The sequence below is a fragment of the Doryrhamphus excisus genome, chromosome 14 (assembly GCF_030265055.1).
Source record: "Doryrhamphus excisus isolate RoL2022-K1 chromosome 14, RoL_Dexc_1.0, whole genome shotgun sequence".
NCBI lineage: Eukaryota > Metazoa > Chordata > Actinopteri > Syngnathiformes > Syngnathidae > Doryrhamphus > Doryrhamphus excisus.
Window position 1 is genome coordinate 18,645,793 of NC_080479.1, and position 20,563 is coordinate 18,666,355.

Here is a 20,563-nt window from a genome sequence, read left to right on the forward strand (position 1 = left end):
CGGCCAACTATGTGTACTTAGCCACATATTTTTATTTCCTAGTACTACATACTGTAATACACGGCCAACTACTTGTACCTAGCCCCATACCTTTACTTCCTAGTACTACATACTGTAATACACGGCCAGCTATGTGTACCTATAGCCACATACTTTTATTTCCTAGTACTACATACTGTAATACACGGCCAGCTACTTGTACCTAGCCCCATACCTTTACTTCCTAGTACTACATACTGTAATACACAGCCAGCTATGTGTACCTATAGCCACATACCTTTATTTCCTAGTACTACATACTGTAATACACGGCCAACTACTTGTACCTAGCCCCATACCTTTACTTCCTAGTACTACATACTGTAATACACGGCCAGCTATGTGTACCTATAGCCACATACTTTTACTTCCTAGTACTACATACTGTAATACATGACCAGCTATATGTACCTAGCCACATACTTTTATTTCCTAGTACTACATACTGTAATACACGGCCAGCTACTTGTACCTAGCCCCATACCTTTACTTCCTAGTACTACATACTGTAATACACAGCCAGCTATGTGTACCTATAGCCACATACCTTTATTTCCTAGTACTACATACTGTAATACACGGCCAACTACTTGTACCTAGCCCCATACCTTTACTTCCTAGTAAAGGTCCTAGTTTTTCTGATAATACTTTGACTTTTTTATAATGAATACTATTGATACTACTGTGAGGGTGTACCCCGCCTCTCCCCCCAAAGACAGCTGGGATAGGCTCCAGCATGCCCCCACCCGATATTGAAGAAGGATGGATGTCATGTGATCACCCAGAGACTCTTCTCTTGTCATCCAATCCCATCATGCAATAGAAATGCAAGATGGCCGCCGTCCAATCCGAGCAGCATGTTCGTCTCTTCCCCTCCTGTCCCGCCTCTACCTTGGTTTTTTTTTTGGAACGCATCCTAAAATGGAGCGCGTGGCATCTGTGCGGCCAGAAGGTGTTTGCATGCTGTTGCTCGCTACGCCGCCATACGGGACGCCGAGCCACCGCGCCAATGAGCGCTAAGTAACACTCGCCGCGTGCGCCACGCCTCGCCAACTTCCGCCGCCGTCTGTTTTTGGGAGGACCACCCGCGGTGGATTGAGACCTACCTTGGAGTCCTTGCTACGTGTTCTTCTTTCTTGTGACATCATCAAGGAACTGGAAGAGGTTTTTCTTCTAAAATGGAGTCTCCTAAAATCTAGACTCATGTAGTACTATCAAGTGGTCCAATTCTGGGACTGGTTTATCAGTCCAGGTATTGTTGCCCCTCCCCCGCCCCCCCATCCGACTGACCCGATGTCGTATTTAGAGTCTGTAATTCCAGGGCCACTATCATTTGTCTTAGGAATTGTTGCTAGGCAACCACTGTTGCCAGCTCCTGACATGTACGTCCATGTAGATGAGATGTACATTGAGCTTCTCCTGCAAGACCCTACTGGCCAGGTTGAGTACTACATCTTCTTCTTTAAATCCCCTGTCATCACTGATTGCTTTGTTGGCGTCTTTTCAAAATTTGGACACGCTGACCTTCACCCGACCCGTGGAGGTGTTCCACAAGTAAGTTCCAGGTGAACATGGCCGCCGTTGGCGCTGGTCATTGACATGCAAATACGATCCGCGGCCCCCCTCCACTCCACTCCACCCCACGATAGGCCCACTCCACTCCACTCCACCAGCTCAGGGGAAGGAAATGAAATGTGGTTATTAAAATGCAGCTAATGTATTCCACTTTGTGTCAATTCTAAGATTATTCATTTCATAAATCAAGACGGGGAGGGGCCATCTGTTCTTCCATGCACCACTGCACACCAGCACCACCTCCCCCCCACCCCCCCCACCCTTTACACCACCCAGGAGTTCCCACCGCACCTATGCACCTCCACCGCGTTCGCAGCTTTATCTTTTTATTGGTCACTTATGGGCACTTCCAGATGGAGGAAGGACACCTCAGGTGAGCGGCGGCCATGTTTGTCACCTCCACCTTGGTGACCACTTGAAAAACATCTCCTGCCCCCCCCCCCCATCAATTATCCATTTTTATTGTTCACGTCTTTGTTCTGTTCAACCAAAAAGTAGCCATGAAAAAGTACAGTAATTACATTTTTCACAAAATACTTTTTCATCTTTTTGTAATGTAACATAACGTACAATGTAACATAACATAACATATCATAACATAATATAGCATGACATAACGTTATGTAATGTACAATGTAGCATAGCATAACATAAGGTAACGTAATGTAACATAATGTGACGTAACGTAACATAAGGTAACGTAACGCAACATAACATAATGTAACATAGCATAAGGTACTGTAGTGTAACGTAATGTAACATAACGTAATGTAACATAACGTAATGTAACGTGCTGTAACATAACGTAATGTAACATAACGTAATGTAACGTGCTGTAACATAACGTAACATAACATAAGGTAATGTAATGTAGCATAATATAACGTAGCATAATATAACGTAGCATAATATAACGTAACATAATGTAACGTAACATAATGTAACGTAACATAACAAAAGGTAATGTAATGTAACGAACCATAACGTAACATAATGTAACAAGCTGTAACATAACGTAACATAACATAAGGTAATGTAATGTGATGTAACGGGCTGTGATGTAACACAATGTAACAAACTGTAACATAACGTAACATAAGGTAACGTAGTGTAACGAACTGTAACATAACGTAACATAACATAAGGTGACGTAGTGTAACGTGCCATAATGTAACATAATGTTACGTAACATAGCATAAGGTAATGTAATGTAACATGATGTAACATAAGGTAACATAATGTAACGTGGCATAACGTAACATAGCATAATGTATTGTAAAGTAACATAACAACATAATGTAATGTAACGTAACGTAATGTTACATAAGATAAGGTTATGTAACGCATCGTAACATAACATAACATGACATAACATGACAAGACATAACATAATATAGTATAATCTCTAATGCTCCTTTTGAAGTGTTTCTGGTTTATTTTATGAAACAATAGTAGCCCATGGCTACAATAAAAATGTAGCCATGGGCCAACAATGTCCCCCGGGCCGCCTTTTGGCCACCACTGGCCTAACATGTCCTCTCCTCCAGCATCCTCCTTCCTTCCTCCGGGTTGTTAATTCAGCATCTGTGCCTTCATCATGAATATGAATCCATGGACAGGTCCAGGATGTAATTAGGTGTTGGAGTGTGGGGAGGGTTCACGACACTCCAGGTGGGGAGAAAGACAGAATGGAAACAACAACAACAAAAAAAAGCTAGCGGAGGAGCAGGAAGGGCTAAAACAATCTCCCAGCTTGGTGACCTCTGTCGCTCTTCTAAACTGTCGCATCCATCACCCAGCTATGGTCGGGTGGGGGGGTTGTGACACAGGTGGATTATCACCTGCAGGTGGTGGGATGACACATATTGCACCAGAAGATAGCAAGGTTAGCTTCACGCTACATTGCATCACAGAACCTTTTGTTGCCGTTTCTATGTCAACGTGCTAAGCGGCTAACCAACAAACGGCAACCCCGACATAGCCGCACGCCTCGCTTCAGTCCCAGTGGACCCACAATGCAATATGGTGGACATACAGTGCCAAAAATAGTATCTTTCTTACAGAAATGTTTGTTTTTGTCACATTTTCAATGTGGTTTGGTGGTTAGTCAGTTGCAATTGTACAGGCAATAGTTTAAATATCCTTGACTGTCATATTAGCATAAAAAACATTGACTCGATAATAAACAACATAGCTGAACGCCTTGCTTCACTCCCATTGGACACAACATGCAATATGGTGCAGAAAAATACATATTTTGTTACCAAATTTGACATTAAATTTTAAATTTTGTCATAATGTTGATGTGGTTTGGTGGCTAGGCAATTTAAAGGGGAAGTGCACTTTTTTTGGAATTTTGTCCATCATTCACAGTCCTAATGTGAGACGGGAACAAATGTTTTTTTCCCTTTTTTATGCATTATAACGGGCGGCACGGCGCTCGAGTGGTTAGCACGCAGACCTCACAGCTAGGAGACCAGGGTTCAATTCCACCCTCGGCCATCTCTGTGTGGAGTTTGCATGTTCTCCCCGTGCATGCGTGGGTTTTCACATCCGGGTACTCCGGTTTCCTCCCACATTCCAAAAACATGCTAGGTTAATTAGCCACTCCAAATTGTCCATAGGTATGAATGTGAGTGTGAATGGTTGTTTGTCTATATGTGCCCTGTGATTGGCTGGCCACCAGTCCAGGGAGGAAAAGCGGTAGAAAATGAATGAATGAATGAATGTTTCACATCAGGATTGGGAATGATGGGCAAAGACCCACAAAAAAACACCTGCTGTACCAGAGAAGAAGAAGACGTGCCAAGAGGTATCCGTGTGAAGTAAAATGAAGTAAATAGCGACAAATCTACCACATTTTTTTAAATTTATTGTACGTTTTGAAGGCGGCACGGCGGTCGAGTGGTTAGCGCGCAGACCTCACAGCTAGGAAACCAGGGTTCAATTCCACCCTCGGCCATCTCTGTGTGGAGTTTGCATGTTCTCCCCGTGCATGCGTGGGTTTTCACATCCGGGTACTCCGGTTTCCTCCCACATTCCAAAAACATGCTAGGTTAATTAGCCACTCCAAATTGTCCATAGGTATGAATGTGAGTGTGAATGGTTGTTTGTCTATATGTTCCCTGTGATTGGCTGGCCACCTCCTCTCTCGCCCGAAGACCGCTGGGATAGGCTCCAGCACCCCCCGCGACCCTTGTGAGGAAAAGCGGTAGAAAATGAATGAATGAATGCATTATTACGCCAGGAAACAAATTAATATTAACATTATTAATATTAATAATGGACAACATTTTTTAAAGTGCAGTTCCCCTTTAAGTGACATTTTGCGAACTTACCATCAAACTGCAATCAAAACATAGCCGCACGCCTCGCATTATTCCCATTTCATACATTATGCAATATGGTGGACAAATTGTGCCAGAAATTGTCAATTTTGGCACAATAACTCTAGATTTCGCTATATTGTCTATGTAGTTTGGTGGGTAGGCAAAAAAAATGACATTTGACCAATATAGCAACAAACTATAATCAAAACCCAGAACCCAAAAATATTTTCAGTGGCGTTTGTTTTTGCCACGGCGCGTGTGGTGCGTTTGGGTCACACGGGAAATAGCCCGAACAGGAAGTAGCTGTTTATGTGCGGTGAAAGCCAAAACATGACACTCAATGTAACCTTCCCGATGTACCGTATGAGCGGGAAAATTAACTTCTACGCACAGCACATATGTAAAAATAACTCATATCACGCATCCGCAAGGCATGCTGGGCAGCTTCATTGAAAACATGCTGAGTAAACCAGGTGGTACGTTCACATAGTCTTCATATTCAATGTTTTATTGTTCATATTATAGCATCGGGGGTTGCCAGTGGACTACCCAGCATACCTTGCGGGCACTATTAATGGTGGTTGTTAGTTTTAGATCCAATGTATTTGGTCATGGGGAAGCTAACATGTGTGCTAACTGGTGTCAGACGGAAAACAAATCATTTGAATTTTAGAGGCATGCTAGCGAGTAACTAGCTAGCTAACTAGCTAGCCCTTTACCATGTTGACATTTTTCTATTTTCTTGTTGCATTGTACTTTTAGTATGTGTCATAAACCAATATAAATACAGCCAGGCCCTAAATGGCCCCCGGCTGCATGTTGGACATCCCTGCGTTAGCGAGGCTGCGACCTCTAAAAAGTTCTACTTTTGTCCCGGACGTCCACGGCGGCGATGCCAGGCAGCAGTCGGCGCCTTCGTGAGCGAACGGTGAGCCGTGCCAGCGATGGCGTTCCGAGGCGGGTGTGCTATCTCCGGGGCCATCTGGGAAAACCCCAGGAGGGTCTTGGGACCTGAAAAGTGCATCATCATCATCATCATCTTCACAATCCCAAAGTTTGAGTATGAAAGGAAGCCGACCTTGGCTCCATGCGCTCCGTGTTTATTGGAGCACAAAGGATTGTTTATGGCATCCAGGGAGTTGCTAAGCTAGCTGCTTGGTTTAGCCTCCACAGGTGGAATTAGTTTAGGGGGGTTTGGGCTCGACCTTCCCCCGTCTTAGAGTCCTCACAGGCGGCTCCGTCTTCTTTGGGACGTTTCCAAAAAACAACAATTGGATTTCTGAACATTTGTTTTGTTTTTCATGTTTTAGGCTCCTTTTTGGGGGATGATGTCATGATGGATTATGCAAATTAGGCAAGATGGTCGCCTCCCCCAACAAACATTTCTACATTCATGTTCCTTGGCCAGGTATGTTCCTAAGACAGGTATGTTTCTGGGCCAGGTATGTTCCTAAGACAGGTATGTTCCTAAGACAGGTATGTTCCTAAGACAGGTATGTTTCTGGGCCAGGTATGTTCCTAAGACAGGTAATATGTTCCTAAGACAGGTATGTTCCAAAGACAGGCATGTTCCTAGGCCTGGTATGTTCCTCAGACAGGTATGTTCTTAGGCCAGGTATGGTCCTAAGACAGGTATGTTCCTAAGACAGGTATGTTCCTCGGCCAGATATGGTCCTAAGACAGTTATGTTCATAAGACAGGTATGTTCCTAGGCCAGGTATGTTCCTAGGCCAGGTATGGTCCTAAGACAGGTATGTTCATAAGACAGGTATGTTCCTAAGACAAGTATGTTCCTAAGACAGGTATGTTCCTAGGCCAGGTATGTTCCTTGGCCAGGTATGGTCCTAAGACCTGAGACAGGTATGTTCCTAGGCCAGGTATGTTCCTAGGCCAGGTATGTTCCTAAGACAGGTATGTTCCTTGGCCAGGTAGTATGTTCCTAAGAGAGGTATGTTCCGAGGCCAGGTATGTTCCTAGGCCAGGTATGTTCCTAAGACAGGTATGTTCCTAAGGCAGGTATGTTCCTAGGCCAGGTATGTTCCTAAGACAGGTATGTTCATAAGACAGGTATGTTCCTAAGACAGGTACGTTCCTAGGCCAGGTATGGTCCTAAAACAGGTATGTTCCAAAGACAGGTATGTTCCTAGGCCAGGTATATATATATAGGTATATATATATATGTACATTTATTTATCATGTTTTTTGTTTACAATTTTAACAACTATTAATAACATTTGTAATCATATATTGTATATTAAATATGAACATTTAGTTGGTATAAATTTATTTTATTTTTGTATTTTTATTGAATTTATTGAATATCTTCTTATTTAATATAGCATTATGTACATCTAACCAAGAATAATATATGAATATACTATATGATATAATTTATGAATATGACTGATTATGCGACATAAAGAGCAGCAATGAGTGAATGAGAGGAAGTGAGGTATCAAAGTGTTGAGGAGTAGAAAGGTGGGATCTTTACGAGGCGGCAGATGGGACGATTGATGGGACGGCGTTGGAGGGGGGAGGAGTCCAGTGCCGATGCACTCTCGGCGCCCACCTCCTCCCCCACCCCCCCTCCCCCCACCCCCCCAAGGAGGAGATTAATGGTGTGCGCCTCTTCATCACGCTGGCACCACCTCGTAAAGCAGAGCCGCACATCTGGCACAAACGTGTGCCGTCAAGGAGGGTGGCAGTGGGGGGACGGGGGGTGGGCGGACGGGGGCATCCCAAGGTGTGTTTTCGTGTGTATGCTATGCTAACGCTTCCACTCTTATCAAGCTCTGCTTTGTGTTTACGTCCGCCACTTAATGGAGGGCAACATGGACCAAAAAAAAAAAATCAGGCTTCGCTACACATCTTAAAATTATACTTATCCGTCAGTCAGGCTTTTTACTAACAAACATTTAGAATTTAAAACCAGCATCATAAATAAACAAATCTTATTTTGCACTGACACAAATAAACAAAAACATGTTAGAGTGAGAGGTCTCACTCGCTCACATTTTGTATTTGCTGAACGTTTGTGGGCGAGTTTAAGAGCTAATATGCTAATAATAAAAAAAATAGTAATACAAAAATATGCTTGCTGATGGTATTTTTTTAAATAATGGCCCAAAGTTCCCAAAATGATATCCTTACATATTTTATGTATCCTTGATACATAAAATTTGATGGAATTATCGTTGTAGTTGCACATCAAATCATTTACCACAAAGATATTTCCCCTACTTATTGTGGATAAAAACTGCGATTAAATGCGATTAACTGTGAGTTAACTAAAAATGCGATTAATCACAATCAAATATTTTAATCGATTGACATCCCAAAATAATAATAAAAAAACAAAAAAAAGTGGTTAGCACGAAGGCCACGCAGCTAGCAGACCAGGGGTTCGATTCCCTGCTCGGCCATCTCTGTGTGGAGTTTGCATGTTCTCCCCGTGCATGCGTGGGTTTTCTCCGGGTATTCCGGTATTTCCTCCCACATTCCAAAAACATGCTAGGTTAATTAGCCACTCCAAATTGTCCATAGGTATGAATGTGAGTGTGAATGGTTGTTTGTCTATATGTGCCCTGTGATTGGCTGGCCACCAGTCCAGCTGGGATACGCTCCAGCATGCCGAAAAAAAAATATATATATACATAATAATCAATAATCATGTTAAATATTAAAGTCTTCCAAGCATTGGAATAAACAGGTTGGAGATACATGATGATGATGATGATGATGATGACCCTCCATTTTCTGGTATATGGTGACACCATAGCGCCCCCCCCCATGACATGCACACACATACACAATAGAGTTAATAAAATATTAAGTAGATGGCTTTTTTAGTGCTGCCAGATGCTCTGACATATAGATGATGCACACACACACACACACACACATTAAACCACGCCCACCAACCCCCCCAGCAACCTTCCTCCAGCTGTTTAAAGTGCAGCCCCCCCCCTCTCTAATGCACGCATTCATCTCAGCTAATATGCAATCTACTTTTTTATCTTTATGACCCCCCCAATCAGCATGTGCTGTCGTAAGTAGTGTATGCCATCCATCATCTATTCATCATCCATCCATCATCCATCCATCATCCATCCATCATCCACTCATCATCCAGCCATCATCCATCCATCATCCATCCATCATCCACTCATCACCCATCCATCATCCATCCATCATCCATCCATCATCCACTCATCACCCATCCGTCACCCATCCATCACCCATCCATCATCCATCCATCACCCATCCATCATCTATTCATCATCCATCCATCATCCATCCATCACCCATCCATCATCCATCCGTCACCCATCCGTCACCCATCCATCATCCATCCATCATCCCTCCATCATCCATCCATCATCTATTCATCATCCATCCATCATCTATTCATCATCCATCCATCATCTATTCATCATCCATCCATCATCTATTCATCACCCATCCATCATCTATCCATCATCCATCCATCACCCATCCATCATCTATCCATCATCCATCCATCACCCATCCATCATCCATCCGTCACCCATCCGTCATCCATCCATCATCTATTCATCATCCATCCGTCACCCATCATCTATTCATCACCCATCCATCATCCATCCATCACCCATCAATCACCCATCCATCACCCATCCATCATCCATCCATCATCCATCCATCATCCATCCATCACCCAGCCATCACCCATCCATCATCCATCCATCACCCATCCATCACCTATCCATCATCCCTCCATCACCCATCCATCACTCATCCATCACCCATCCGTCATCCATCCATCATCCATCCATCACCCATCCATCATCTATTCATCACCCATCCATCATCCATCCATCATCCATCCATCACCCATCCATCACCCATCCATCATCCATCCATCCATCATCCATCCATCACCCATCCATCACCCATCCATCACCCATCCATCACCCATCCATCATCCATCCATCCATCTATCATCCATCCATCACCCATCCATCATCCATCCATCACCCATCCATCGCCCATCCATCACCCATCCATCATCCATCCATCATCCATCCATCACCCATCCATTACCCATCCATCACCCATCCATCACCCATCCATCATCCATCCATCATCCATCCATCACCCATCCATCATCCATCCATCACCCATCCATCACCTATCCATCATCCCTCCATCATCCATCCATCACCCATCCATCCATCACCCATCCATCATCCATCCATCATCCATCCATCATCCATCCATCACCCATCCATCATCCATCCATCACCCATCCATCACCCATCCATCACCCATCCATCATCCATCCATCACCCATCCATCATCCATCCATCATCCATCCATCACCCATCCATCATCCATCCATCATCCATTCATCACCCATCCATCACCCACCCATCATCCATCCATCACCCATCCATCATTTGTAGAGATGTGGGAGAAATTTCAAGTCAATGCGACTTTTGGGGTTTAATCCAAACCCTCCTGCTAGCTTGAGGCTCGTTGGTTGTATGGTACTTTTCAAACTGTTTTTTGTGTGCTCAATGTTTTTTTTCTGCTCAGCGCGAAGAATTTGGTACGACTAGCATACGAAACGTCGCATTTGTGTGGTTAGGAGACGTAAGCTAGCAAAAGTCATCTTACCTCATTGGAGTGTTTTTTTTGTTAAATGATCAAATTATCAGTTCAGGGAGTCGCTAAGAAAAGCTAGCTCGCAAAGAACGTATTAGCTTAGCGTCACACGAGTTAGCGAACACCAGGCAATTATCCACTTGCTGCACTTGGCCCAGCGTCTAACCGGCAGCATGCGGGCACCTCGCAGGCTCGCGCTCGTCATCATTGCGGAGTAAAGTCGCGGGTGGCGGCGCACCGGCGCACCGGCGTGCCCAACGAGGGAGTTAAGGATCGTATGGCGTGTTTATGTGCATCATAAAGCATCCACGCCTTTTGCAATAAACATTGGGTGCACGCAAGAGTCCCCGGAATGGGCTAATGGCGCGGGGTTAGCCGCGCATTACGCAGATGAGCTGCGCGGGGGCCATTTACCATCAGCGTTACCCCCCCCCCCATGCATCTTAATGATGGGATAAATAAATTGCCGCCGTCGTAAAGCATGGTATGTGTGAGACAACGTAAACAAAGAAGCTGTACTTTGGTTTGGATGAACGGATTCTACGACAGAATTACAAATTATTTATAAATACATTTTAAAAAATTCCCACATTTCCGGAAATTCCATATTTTCCGTGGCACTTGTCCGCTTTCAAAAAGGAATGGACCGTTTTTTACCAAGTCCACAATGCTCATTTGCCACCACTGTTAGCGTTAGCATCAACACCATTGGTGATGTAAATATTAGCATTTTTTAAACAAATTTTATAGTTATACTTATATAGATGATTAGCATTTTCATGCTAGGTAACCTTGCTAACCATTAACATCTAACCACCTTCATAGTTAGGAACTTATGTAGACACTTTGTGTGTTTTCATCGTAGGTGTTAGCATGCTAACCATTAGCTTGTTAACATTGCTCGCATGTTAACATTAGCATGTAAACATTTTTGCCATTTTCATAAGTTTACACTTACATAGGTACTTAGCTTTTTCATGTTAGGTGTTAGCATGCTATCAGCTAGTGTGTTACCATCTCCGTGTTAGACAGTGGTTCCATGTTAAATGTTAGCATTTTAGCATTTTTACCATTTTCATAGGTTTAAACTTGCTTAGCGTTTTCACATAGACAATTACTTTTTAAGTTGCTAATTTTGCTAATGGTTAATGTGTTAGCATTGCTACCATGCTGATTAGCAACTTGTTTCCATGTTGGGTGTTGGCATGCTAGCAATGCTAACAATTAACATGTTAGCATTTTTAAACAATTTTCATAGTTTACATGTATATAGACACTTGTTTCCATGTTGGGTGTTGGCATGCTAGCAATGCTAACAATTAGCATGTTAGTTTCCATGTTGGGTGTTGGCATGCTAGCAATGCTAACAATTAGCATTTTTAAACAATTTTCATAGTTTAAATTTATATAGACACTTGTTTCCATGTTGGGTGTTGGCATGCTAGCATTGCTAACAATTAGCATGTTAGCAGTTTTAAACAATTGTCATAGTTTACATGTATATAGACACTTGTTTACATGTTGGGTGTTGGCATGCTAGCAATGCTAACAATTAGCATGTTAGCATTTTTAAAACAATTTTCATAGTTTACATGTATATAGACACTTGTTTCCATGTTGGCTGTTGGCATGCTAGCAATGCTAACAATTAGCATGTTAGCATTTTTAAACAATTTTCATAGTTTACATGTACATAGACACTTGTTTCCATGTTGGGTGTTGGCATGCTAGCAATGCTAAGAATTAGCATGTTAGCATTTTTAACCAATTTTCATAGTTTACATGTATATAAGACATTTGTTTCCATGTTGGGTGTTGGCATGCTAGCAATGCTAACAATTAGCATTTTTAAACAATTCTCATAGTTTACATGTATATAGACACTTGTTTCCATGTTGGGTGTTGGCATGCTGGCAATGCTAACAATTAGCATGTTAGCATTTTTAAACAATTTTCATAGTTTAAGTGTACATGGACACTTGTTTCCATGTTGGGTGTTGGCATGCTAACCGTTAGTGTTGTGATTGCCAGCATGCTAACAGTGAGTGTCAGCATCACAGTTATAAACTTACATAGTTTAGAAGGCAGCGGATGCAGATCGAGGGGCCCAGCAGAGGTTGATAAGGTTTTTTTTATTCAGGTTTTCAGTGAATGATGTGGGGAAATATAGAAATAAATTAAATGGGAAATAGAATCATTCCCTCAATGGATGATCAGGATCGGGATCGGCAGTATAAAATCCTGATGGGAACATCCCTCGTTTAAATGCATTCCGCAATCCCGACAACCCAAACAATCCACTTGTGATGCATTCAATAACTCCAGAAACTGAATGTCTTTCATTACGTGCGTTTGAAACGCTTCATTGTCGCTAACGGCGCGTTATTTTGTTGCCGCCGGCGCTTTTTTTTTTTCCCCAGGAAGGAAATGAGAAGTGAGAGGAAGAGACATCCAACGGAATATTAGCAAAAAAGTGCCTCTTATATTGTTAGCCGTCTTCTCGGGGCCAGGCGTCACCCTGCCGCCATCGTTCTACGCTTTCTATGTGTGTGTGTGTGAGACGATAAAACACACACGCACACACACACAGAGGCAGCACCGAAGCATATGGGTCAGATGTAATCGCAATAATTTCATTTCCCCCTTCATCAGCTCCCCGCCAGATAGACTAAGTCCCATTTGTAAGCACTGCAGTGCAAATATGACAGATAAGAACGCCGCCGTGTAATAAGCCGGCTTTGCCCATCTGATAAACCACCGAAGCTTTCGCTTTTTTTTTTTTTTTTTTTTTCTTGGCTAGTTAGCAAGAGGCAGCAGAAATACCGCCGAACCAACGTTCGTAAAAAAAAAAAAAAAAAAAAGTACGGTGGCGGAGGGGAACAAATTAACTTTGTTGATTAGCGGCACGACGCGGAAACCACGCCGCGTCGTCTGGGAAATCTCTGCGCCGTCGATAAGACGGGAAATAACGCGGTGGAGATGATTAAGATCGTGAAGTCGGCGTGACGAACCTCAGTCACGTGCTAACACACTTTCTATTAAAAAGAACGTTAGCATAGCATACATGTAATACACTTATGGACTATTATTTGACAAGGAAATAAGATGTTTTGCTTGATGGCGGCCATGTTTTTCTTCCAATCTGGCCCAAATTGTACACGCATGTGCTTGTCGGGCCTCTATGTGTTTGTACCAAATTTGCAGTTGATTGAGCAAAACACCGTAAAGTTACATTGGCTTTTTTGTACCTTTTGTACCTTTTAGAATATTTCCACAGCATTTCAGTCAAGCTTCAGCTTCCGAATGCCTCTTGTGTCCATTCTAAATTTTGATTATCCATTTTTGAAGACATTGCATCATCTCGCGAGATAAGATTCAATTTCAGAAAAAAGCTGATTTTTGGAGAATAAAAAGTGTATTTTTATAAAGTGAGTAAATAAATTTTTTTGTGGAGCAAAATATTTTTATGAAAAAGCTTTCAATTATAATGCCTATTTTTGGAGGAATTTTTAAAAAGTATTTATACACTACAAAATAAATGCTTTCTGTAGGAAACAAGCATTTTAAAAAGTTTTCTCTTGAAAAAAAAAAAACACCAAAAAAAGCTGCCAAACTTTGGAGAGAAAAATATTTAAAAAAAATGTTTTAATAAGTTTATCAGTTTAAAAAAATGCTTTTTCCAGAGGAAATAAAAAAATATTACTATTATGACAAAAACATGTGTATAGTTTTATGTGGAAAAATATTTAAATAAATAAATAAATATGTTTTCTGAGGGAAAAAATGCCTACATTTATTTTCGAATGAAACAAATGTTTTCTAAAAAAAAATTATAAATAAAATTAAAAAAAAATGTACTTATTGATAGAAAAAGATCAGAATCAGATCAGAAAAAACTGTTTAAAAAAATAAACAAATAAAATAAATATATAAATAAATAAAATATAAAAATCTATTTCGGGAGGGAAAAAATATTTTTAATTTTAAATAGCAGAGATGAGCTCCTAAGGCCCCCGAACCGGAGGTCATATCTCCTGTATGCTCAAATGGAGACAAATGGAGGACAAAGGTAAAAATGCTGCATTTTATTTAGCAGCAGCTTTGGCAACCCCCCCCCCCCCCACCCCAGTAATAATGCCTAATGGCTTTGAAAATGCTTTGAAATATTAATGTTCCTCTTCCATTACGGTACAAGCAAGCTGCGTTGAAGAGCTCCGTCCAAGGACTTGATGCTCACTTTGAAGCCATTATGTTACAACATAAACAAATAGCAGCGCCAAAGCGTTACAGCATCTTCTGTTCCCTGCCGGGACATTTTGTGTCAGCCTTCATCCAAAAACATCACTAGCGTCCATCCTCCTCTTCCCTGACTGGCGTCATGGCTGACACGCTAACAGCTGGAAGACGATAGTTCCACGCCGCCTTTTAAGCTTCCTTCTGCTTCTCCTTCTACTGCTCTCCGTTTAGTGGAATCCTGACTTTGGTATTAGCATAACAGAGCTAAATATGATGCTTGTAAATGCTGGCTAATGTTAGCATTGTTTTTAGCATTAGCTAGCCAGTAAATGCTAGCTAATGTTAGCATTGTTTGTTGCATTAGTTTTAAGATTAGCGTGTCAGAGCTAAACATGACGCTAGTAAGCGCTAGCTCAGTGGTTTTCAAACTGGGGGGGTCGCGTCCCCTGCGGGGGGCCCAGCGTTATGACGGGGGTTGAGGGCCGCCATGAGCATGTTTCATGATTAACTCTTGATTAATGATTAACCCACAGCTTTTAAAGAAAATATTCAGTTTTGGTATTGCTATTTCAAAAGGTGATGATGCTAGCAAATGCTAGCTAATGTTAGCATTGTTTATAGCATTAGCATGTCAGGTCTATACATGATGTTAGTAAACACTAGCTAACGTCAGCGTTGTTTGTAACATTAGTGTGCCAGGTCTATACATGATGCTAGTAAATGCTAGCTGACATTAACGTTGTTTGTGGCATTAGCTAACATTAGCTAACGTTAGCATTGTTTGTAACATAAGCATGCCAAGTGTATATGTGATGCTAATAAACATTATCTAACATTAGCATTGTTTGTAGCATTAGCATGCCAGGTCTATACATGATGCTAGTAAATGTTAGCTAACATTAGCATTGTTTGTAGCATTAGCGTGCCAGGTCTATACATGATGCTAGTAAATGTTAGCTAACATTAGCATTGTTTGTAGCATTAGCATGCCAGGTCTATACATGATGCTAGTAAATGTTAGCTAACATTAGCATTGTTTGTAGCATTAGCGTGCCAGGTCTATACATGATGCTAGTAAACGCTAGCTAACATTAGCTTTGTTTATAGCATTAGTGTGCCAGGTCTATACATGATGCTGGTAAACGCTAGCTAATGTTAGCGTTGTTTGTGGCATTAGCATGCCAGAGCTAAATATAGTGCTAGTCATTGGTATCTAATGTTAGCATTGTTTGTAGCATTAGCGTGCCAGGTCTATACATGATGCTAGTAAATGTTAGCTAACATTAGCATTGTTTGTAGCATTACCGTGCCAGGTCTATACATGATGCTAGTAAACATTAGCTAATGTTAGCGTTGTTTGTAGCATTAGCGTGACAGGTCTATATATGATGCTAGTAAACACTAGCTAATGTTAGCATTGTTTGTAACATTAGCGTGCCAGGTCTATACATGATGCTAGTAAATGTTTGCTAAAATTAGCGTTGTTTGTAGCATGAGCATGCCAGGTCTATACATGATGCTAGCAAATGATAGCTAACATTAGCATTGTTTGTAGCATTAGCATGCCAGGTCTATATATGGTGCTAGTAAATGCTAGCTAACATTAGCGTTGTTTGTGGCATAAGTATTCCAGGTTTATACATGATGCTAGTAAATGCTAGCTAATGTTAGCATTGTTTGTAGCATTAACATGCCAGGTCTATATATGATGCTAGTAAACGCTAGCTAATGTTAGCATTGTTTGTAACATTAGCGTGCCAGGTCTATACATGATGCTAGTAAATGTTAGCTAACATTAGCATTGTTTGTAGCATTACCATGCCAGGTCTATACATGATGCTAGTAAATGTTCGCTAAAATTAGCGTTGTTTGTGGCATCAGCATTTCAGGTATATACATGATGCTAGTAAATGCTAGCTAATGTTAGCATTGTTTGTAGCATTAGCGTGCCAGGTCTATACATGATGTAGTAAATGTTCGTTAAAATTAGCGTTGTTTGTAGCATTAGCGTTCCAGGTCTATACATGATGTTAGTAAACGCTAGCTATAGCTGCCGTGGATTCCATCCTTCCTGGCCATTCCGGTTTCTTGGCCTCTGAGGATGAAATCAGGAGAGAAATTCTTTTTTGTTCTCCCGTAGGAAAAAAAAAAAAAGTGTTCTGAATTGGCATAATTACACGGGTTGAAATGCAAATGGGCTACGTGCTTATTAATTCTATTCTGCTGCCTTCAAGTGAGCGACTGCACTTAATTAAATCACTTTGATTAGACCTTTTTAGACTCTTTTTTCCCCCGTCTTCTTTACAAGCATATAATTATGACGAATGGAACCACTTGAGACTGAATGTGGCGCCGAAGGACCCGAAGGACCCGACTTCTTTTTCTACTCACAACTTCCGCCTGTGCTGCCGCCGTTTTTTTTTCCAAGGGAATGTTGTTTATTTTGATCTTGTTTCCGATGTTCGTTCTCTTTAGAAGTAACGTAGAAAGGATCGTTATTTGATGTATCTTGTAGGACGCGTGTGGTCAGTATGGATGATGATGATTGGCGGCTGAAGGACGGCGGGATTGGCAGGCGAGTTAACGTGCTGTTCCGTGTTTTTCTCAGCTTTGATTGCAATTTGACAGAAATAATCATCCAAATAATAACAGTAATGATGTGATTGGGGACGCCGGGGCGGAATACTGAGAAGTGTTTTGTGTTTTTCCTCCTCGGCCTTTTACGTGCTTCCCGCCGCCGCCGCCGCCGCCGCATCAAAAACACGAAGAAGCCAAATAGAATCAGTGCGTATGTACGAATAGATCGCTCACGGTTTTGCTTTGGTGGCTTCTTTCCCATAAAAAGCCTAACGGCCTAACGCCACGCCTTTTGCCTAATCAACATCCCAAATGACCTTTCCTAAAATACCGCCGGTCCAAGGTCACGCTAGTTCCTTTCATCACCACGTGGTTTTATCTACATCTCACATTTTGTCACTTTCACGCATCAAATGATGACACCAAATCACCTTTCCTTCAACAAAACACCCACCTCAGAACAGGTGTGTCAAAGGTGCGGCCCGGGGGCCAATGGGGGTCCGTGCCTGCTCAATGGCCCTCAAAAAAAAACAAACAAACACAAAAATAGTAAAAATGGAACGTCTGCAGCCACTTTATAAGAATAAAGTGAAATTGTAAAAAATAAAAAAAATAATAAAAAAAAAAAATAGAAAAAAAACTTTTTTTGAACATTTGAAGCATTTTTTTTTACAAATATAAAGTCAAAATATTAGAGAAAAAAGTTGTAATCTAATGAGAAAAGTCATACATTTACCAGAATAACGTCATAATATTATGAGAGAAAAATGTATATCATAAAGTGGAGAATAAAACCTAAATCTTCCTGGAAAAATGTGGTATTTTAATCAGAAAAGGCTGAAGTTTACCAGAATAAACTTGGACCTTTTGGAGGAAAATAACATAATTTTAAGTACCTGAGAACTGAAATATGAAAGAAAAACTACATTCCTATGTTTAAAGTAGTAATTCTATAAAAAGCAAACAAAACAAAATAAATTAACCCCCTATTATATGGATATAATAGATATGGGAAGAAAGTTATAATTACAAAAAGAACAGAAAAAAAGAGTTTGAATGAGAACAAAGTCGCATTTTTATGATCATGGATTTGGAATATTACGAGGGAAAATTTTAATATTAAAGATTTTTTTAAATTATTTTTAAAAGTTGATGTATCATGAGAAACAAAACAAAATGAAGATATAATTTTTGGAACTTATTGTTGTGGGGAAAAGTTAGAATATTATGGAAAAAATTAATGATATTAAAAGAAAAAAATGACAAGATGTTTTTAATGAAATGGTAAAAAAAAAAAGATGAATAGAAATAATAATAAATCATAATAAACAAGAAAAATGTCACAATTTTATGAGAATAATGCCATAATATTAGAAGTAAAAATAATATCATTTATCATAATATAATATTAATATTATACAAATAGAATAATGATGTCAGCAAGAATCAACCAATGTGTGTGTAGAGGGGGGGGGGTCACTGTGCAAGGTCAGGTTTGTGTACATAAACCCCGCTGCTGATGAGAACTTCCAGTATCGGACTATTTGGATGCGCCCTCGGCCCAACGTGACCTTTTGGGGGGGGGGGGGGGGGGGGGGGCACGCTAATTAAAGCCAAGCAACGCATTAGTCACCGCTAATTGTTTTCTACTGACCAAGCGCTCCTAGCAGCCATGCCTGCAGCATCTACACTACGTGTGTGTGTGTGTGTGTGTGTGTGTTTGTGTGTGTGTGTGCGTGTTTGTGCCTCCCCGGCTGCGTGTCATGTGACATGGAACCAAGGCAACACGAGGTTGAGGAGAAGCCATGAAAGCCCCCCCCCCCCCCTCTTGTCAATCAATCATGCTGAGCCATTGTTAACTGGCGGAGAAATAAAACAACAACGTTTTGTAGAGTTAAAACAATATTCATAACTCGTGTGCTGAAAATAGAAAGTAGAAACCACACACAAAGACGGTGTAATCAATTATGATTATGATTTCATCTTTTTCATATTTCATATAACCACTATCTATATCTTATAGGATTCTCCTCAAATATGTCCTCTAAAATCAATGCAGGAAATAATTATAGCAGGCTAATATACTATTTAATATTATTATCATTGAAATTGTTTTATTTTTTTTAAAAGCTACTTAAATACAAAAAAATGTATGCATTTTCTGGGGTTAAAAAATATGTCATATATATTTTTAGTCCCTGTAGAGTCAGTGAAAAAATTAAATATAGTGAAAAATATATACTACATATAGTATCATAACAACAACAATAATAATAATAATAATGATATAATATAAAATATATAGCATACTGAAATATGACTATACTTACAATACGTACTAAAATTATTTTGTAAGATTTAAAAAACTAATAATAATTTTTTCCCAAATATTCCAAATTGAACCAATGTGGGAATGACAAAAAATGTAAAAATATATACAATAATAACATATGATTATGATTGAAATGTATTTTTAAAAATTATTATACTTAAGTATAACTAATGTTTGTAGTGTACCACAGAATTAAATATAATGAAAAATTTTCCGCCTTCATTTGTTTGTATTTTCTTTGTTTCCATAATATTATGATAATAATATGAATAATATTATATTTATTTATATCTATATATATTTTATTTATTTATATTTTATTTATATTTATAATTTCTTATATATATTATATTATCTGCAATTTTATTTTTCAATTCTAACTGATTTATTATATTATATTATATTATATTATATTATATTATATTATATTATATTATATTATATTATATTATATTATATTATATTATATTATATTATATTATGTGCAATTTTATTTTTCAATTCTAACTGATTTTTTGTGGTTTTCTTGTGAAATGATGTTTTTGTAATATGCTGGGGGCCAATGACAAATAGCCACGTGCCACCCCTGGCCCACGGGCCCCGCTTTGGGCACCCCCGATGAAACGGATTGGAACCAACCAGAAGGACCTTTGGAGGTCGGAATGATGAACCTGATGATGATGATTTCCTTGCAAATGTTCCTTACGGGCGCACAGACCTCACAGCAAGGAGGACCAGGGTTCGATTCCACCCTCGGCCATCTCTGTGTGGAGTTTGCATGTTCTCCCCGTGCATGCGTGGGTTTTCTTTTCCGGGTACTCCGGTTTCC

At 40.3% G+C, this 20,563-nt stretch overlaps 1 protein-coding gene across 6 annotated transcripts in view; it reads left to right on the forward strand.

The window, feature by feature from the left end:
* The window catches only part of runx1t1 (RUNX1 partner transcriptional co-repressor 1), a 125,020-nt gene that overhangs the window by 41,074 nt on the left and 63,383 nt on the right, over positions 1-20,563 (forward strand). For all 6 annotated transcript variants that reach the window (XM_058047892.1, XM_058047895.1, XM_058047897.1 and 3 more), the window contains exon 3: positions 6,254-6,351. In XM_058047892.1, coding sequence (XP_057903875.1) covers positions 6,303-6,351 — 49 coding nt within the window. In that variant the 5' untranslated portion in view covers positions 6,254-6,302. The remainder of the gene's footprint in view (positions 1-6,253; positions 6,352-20,563) is intronic.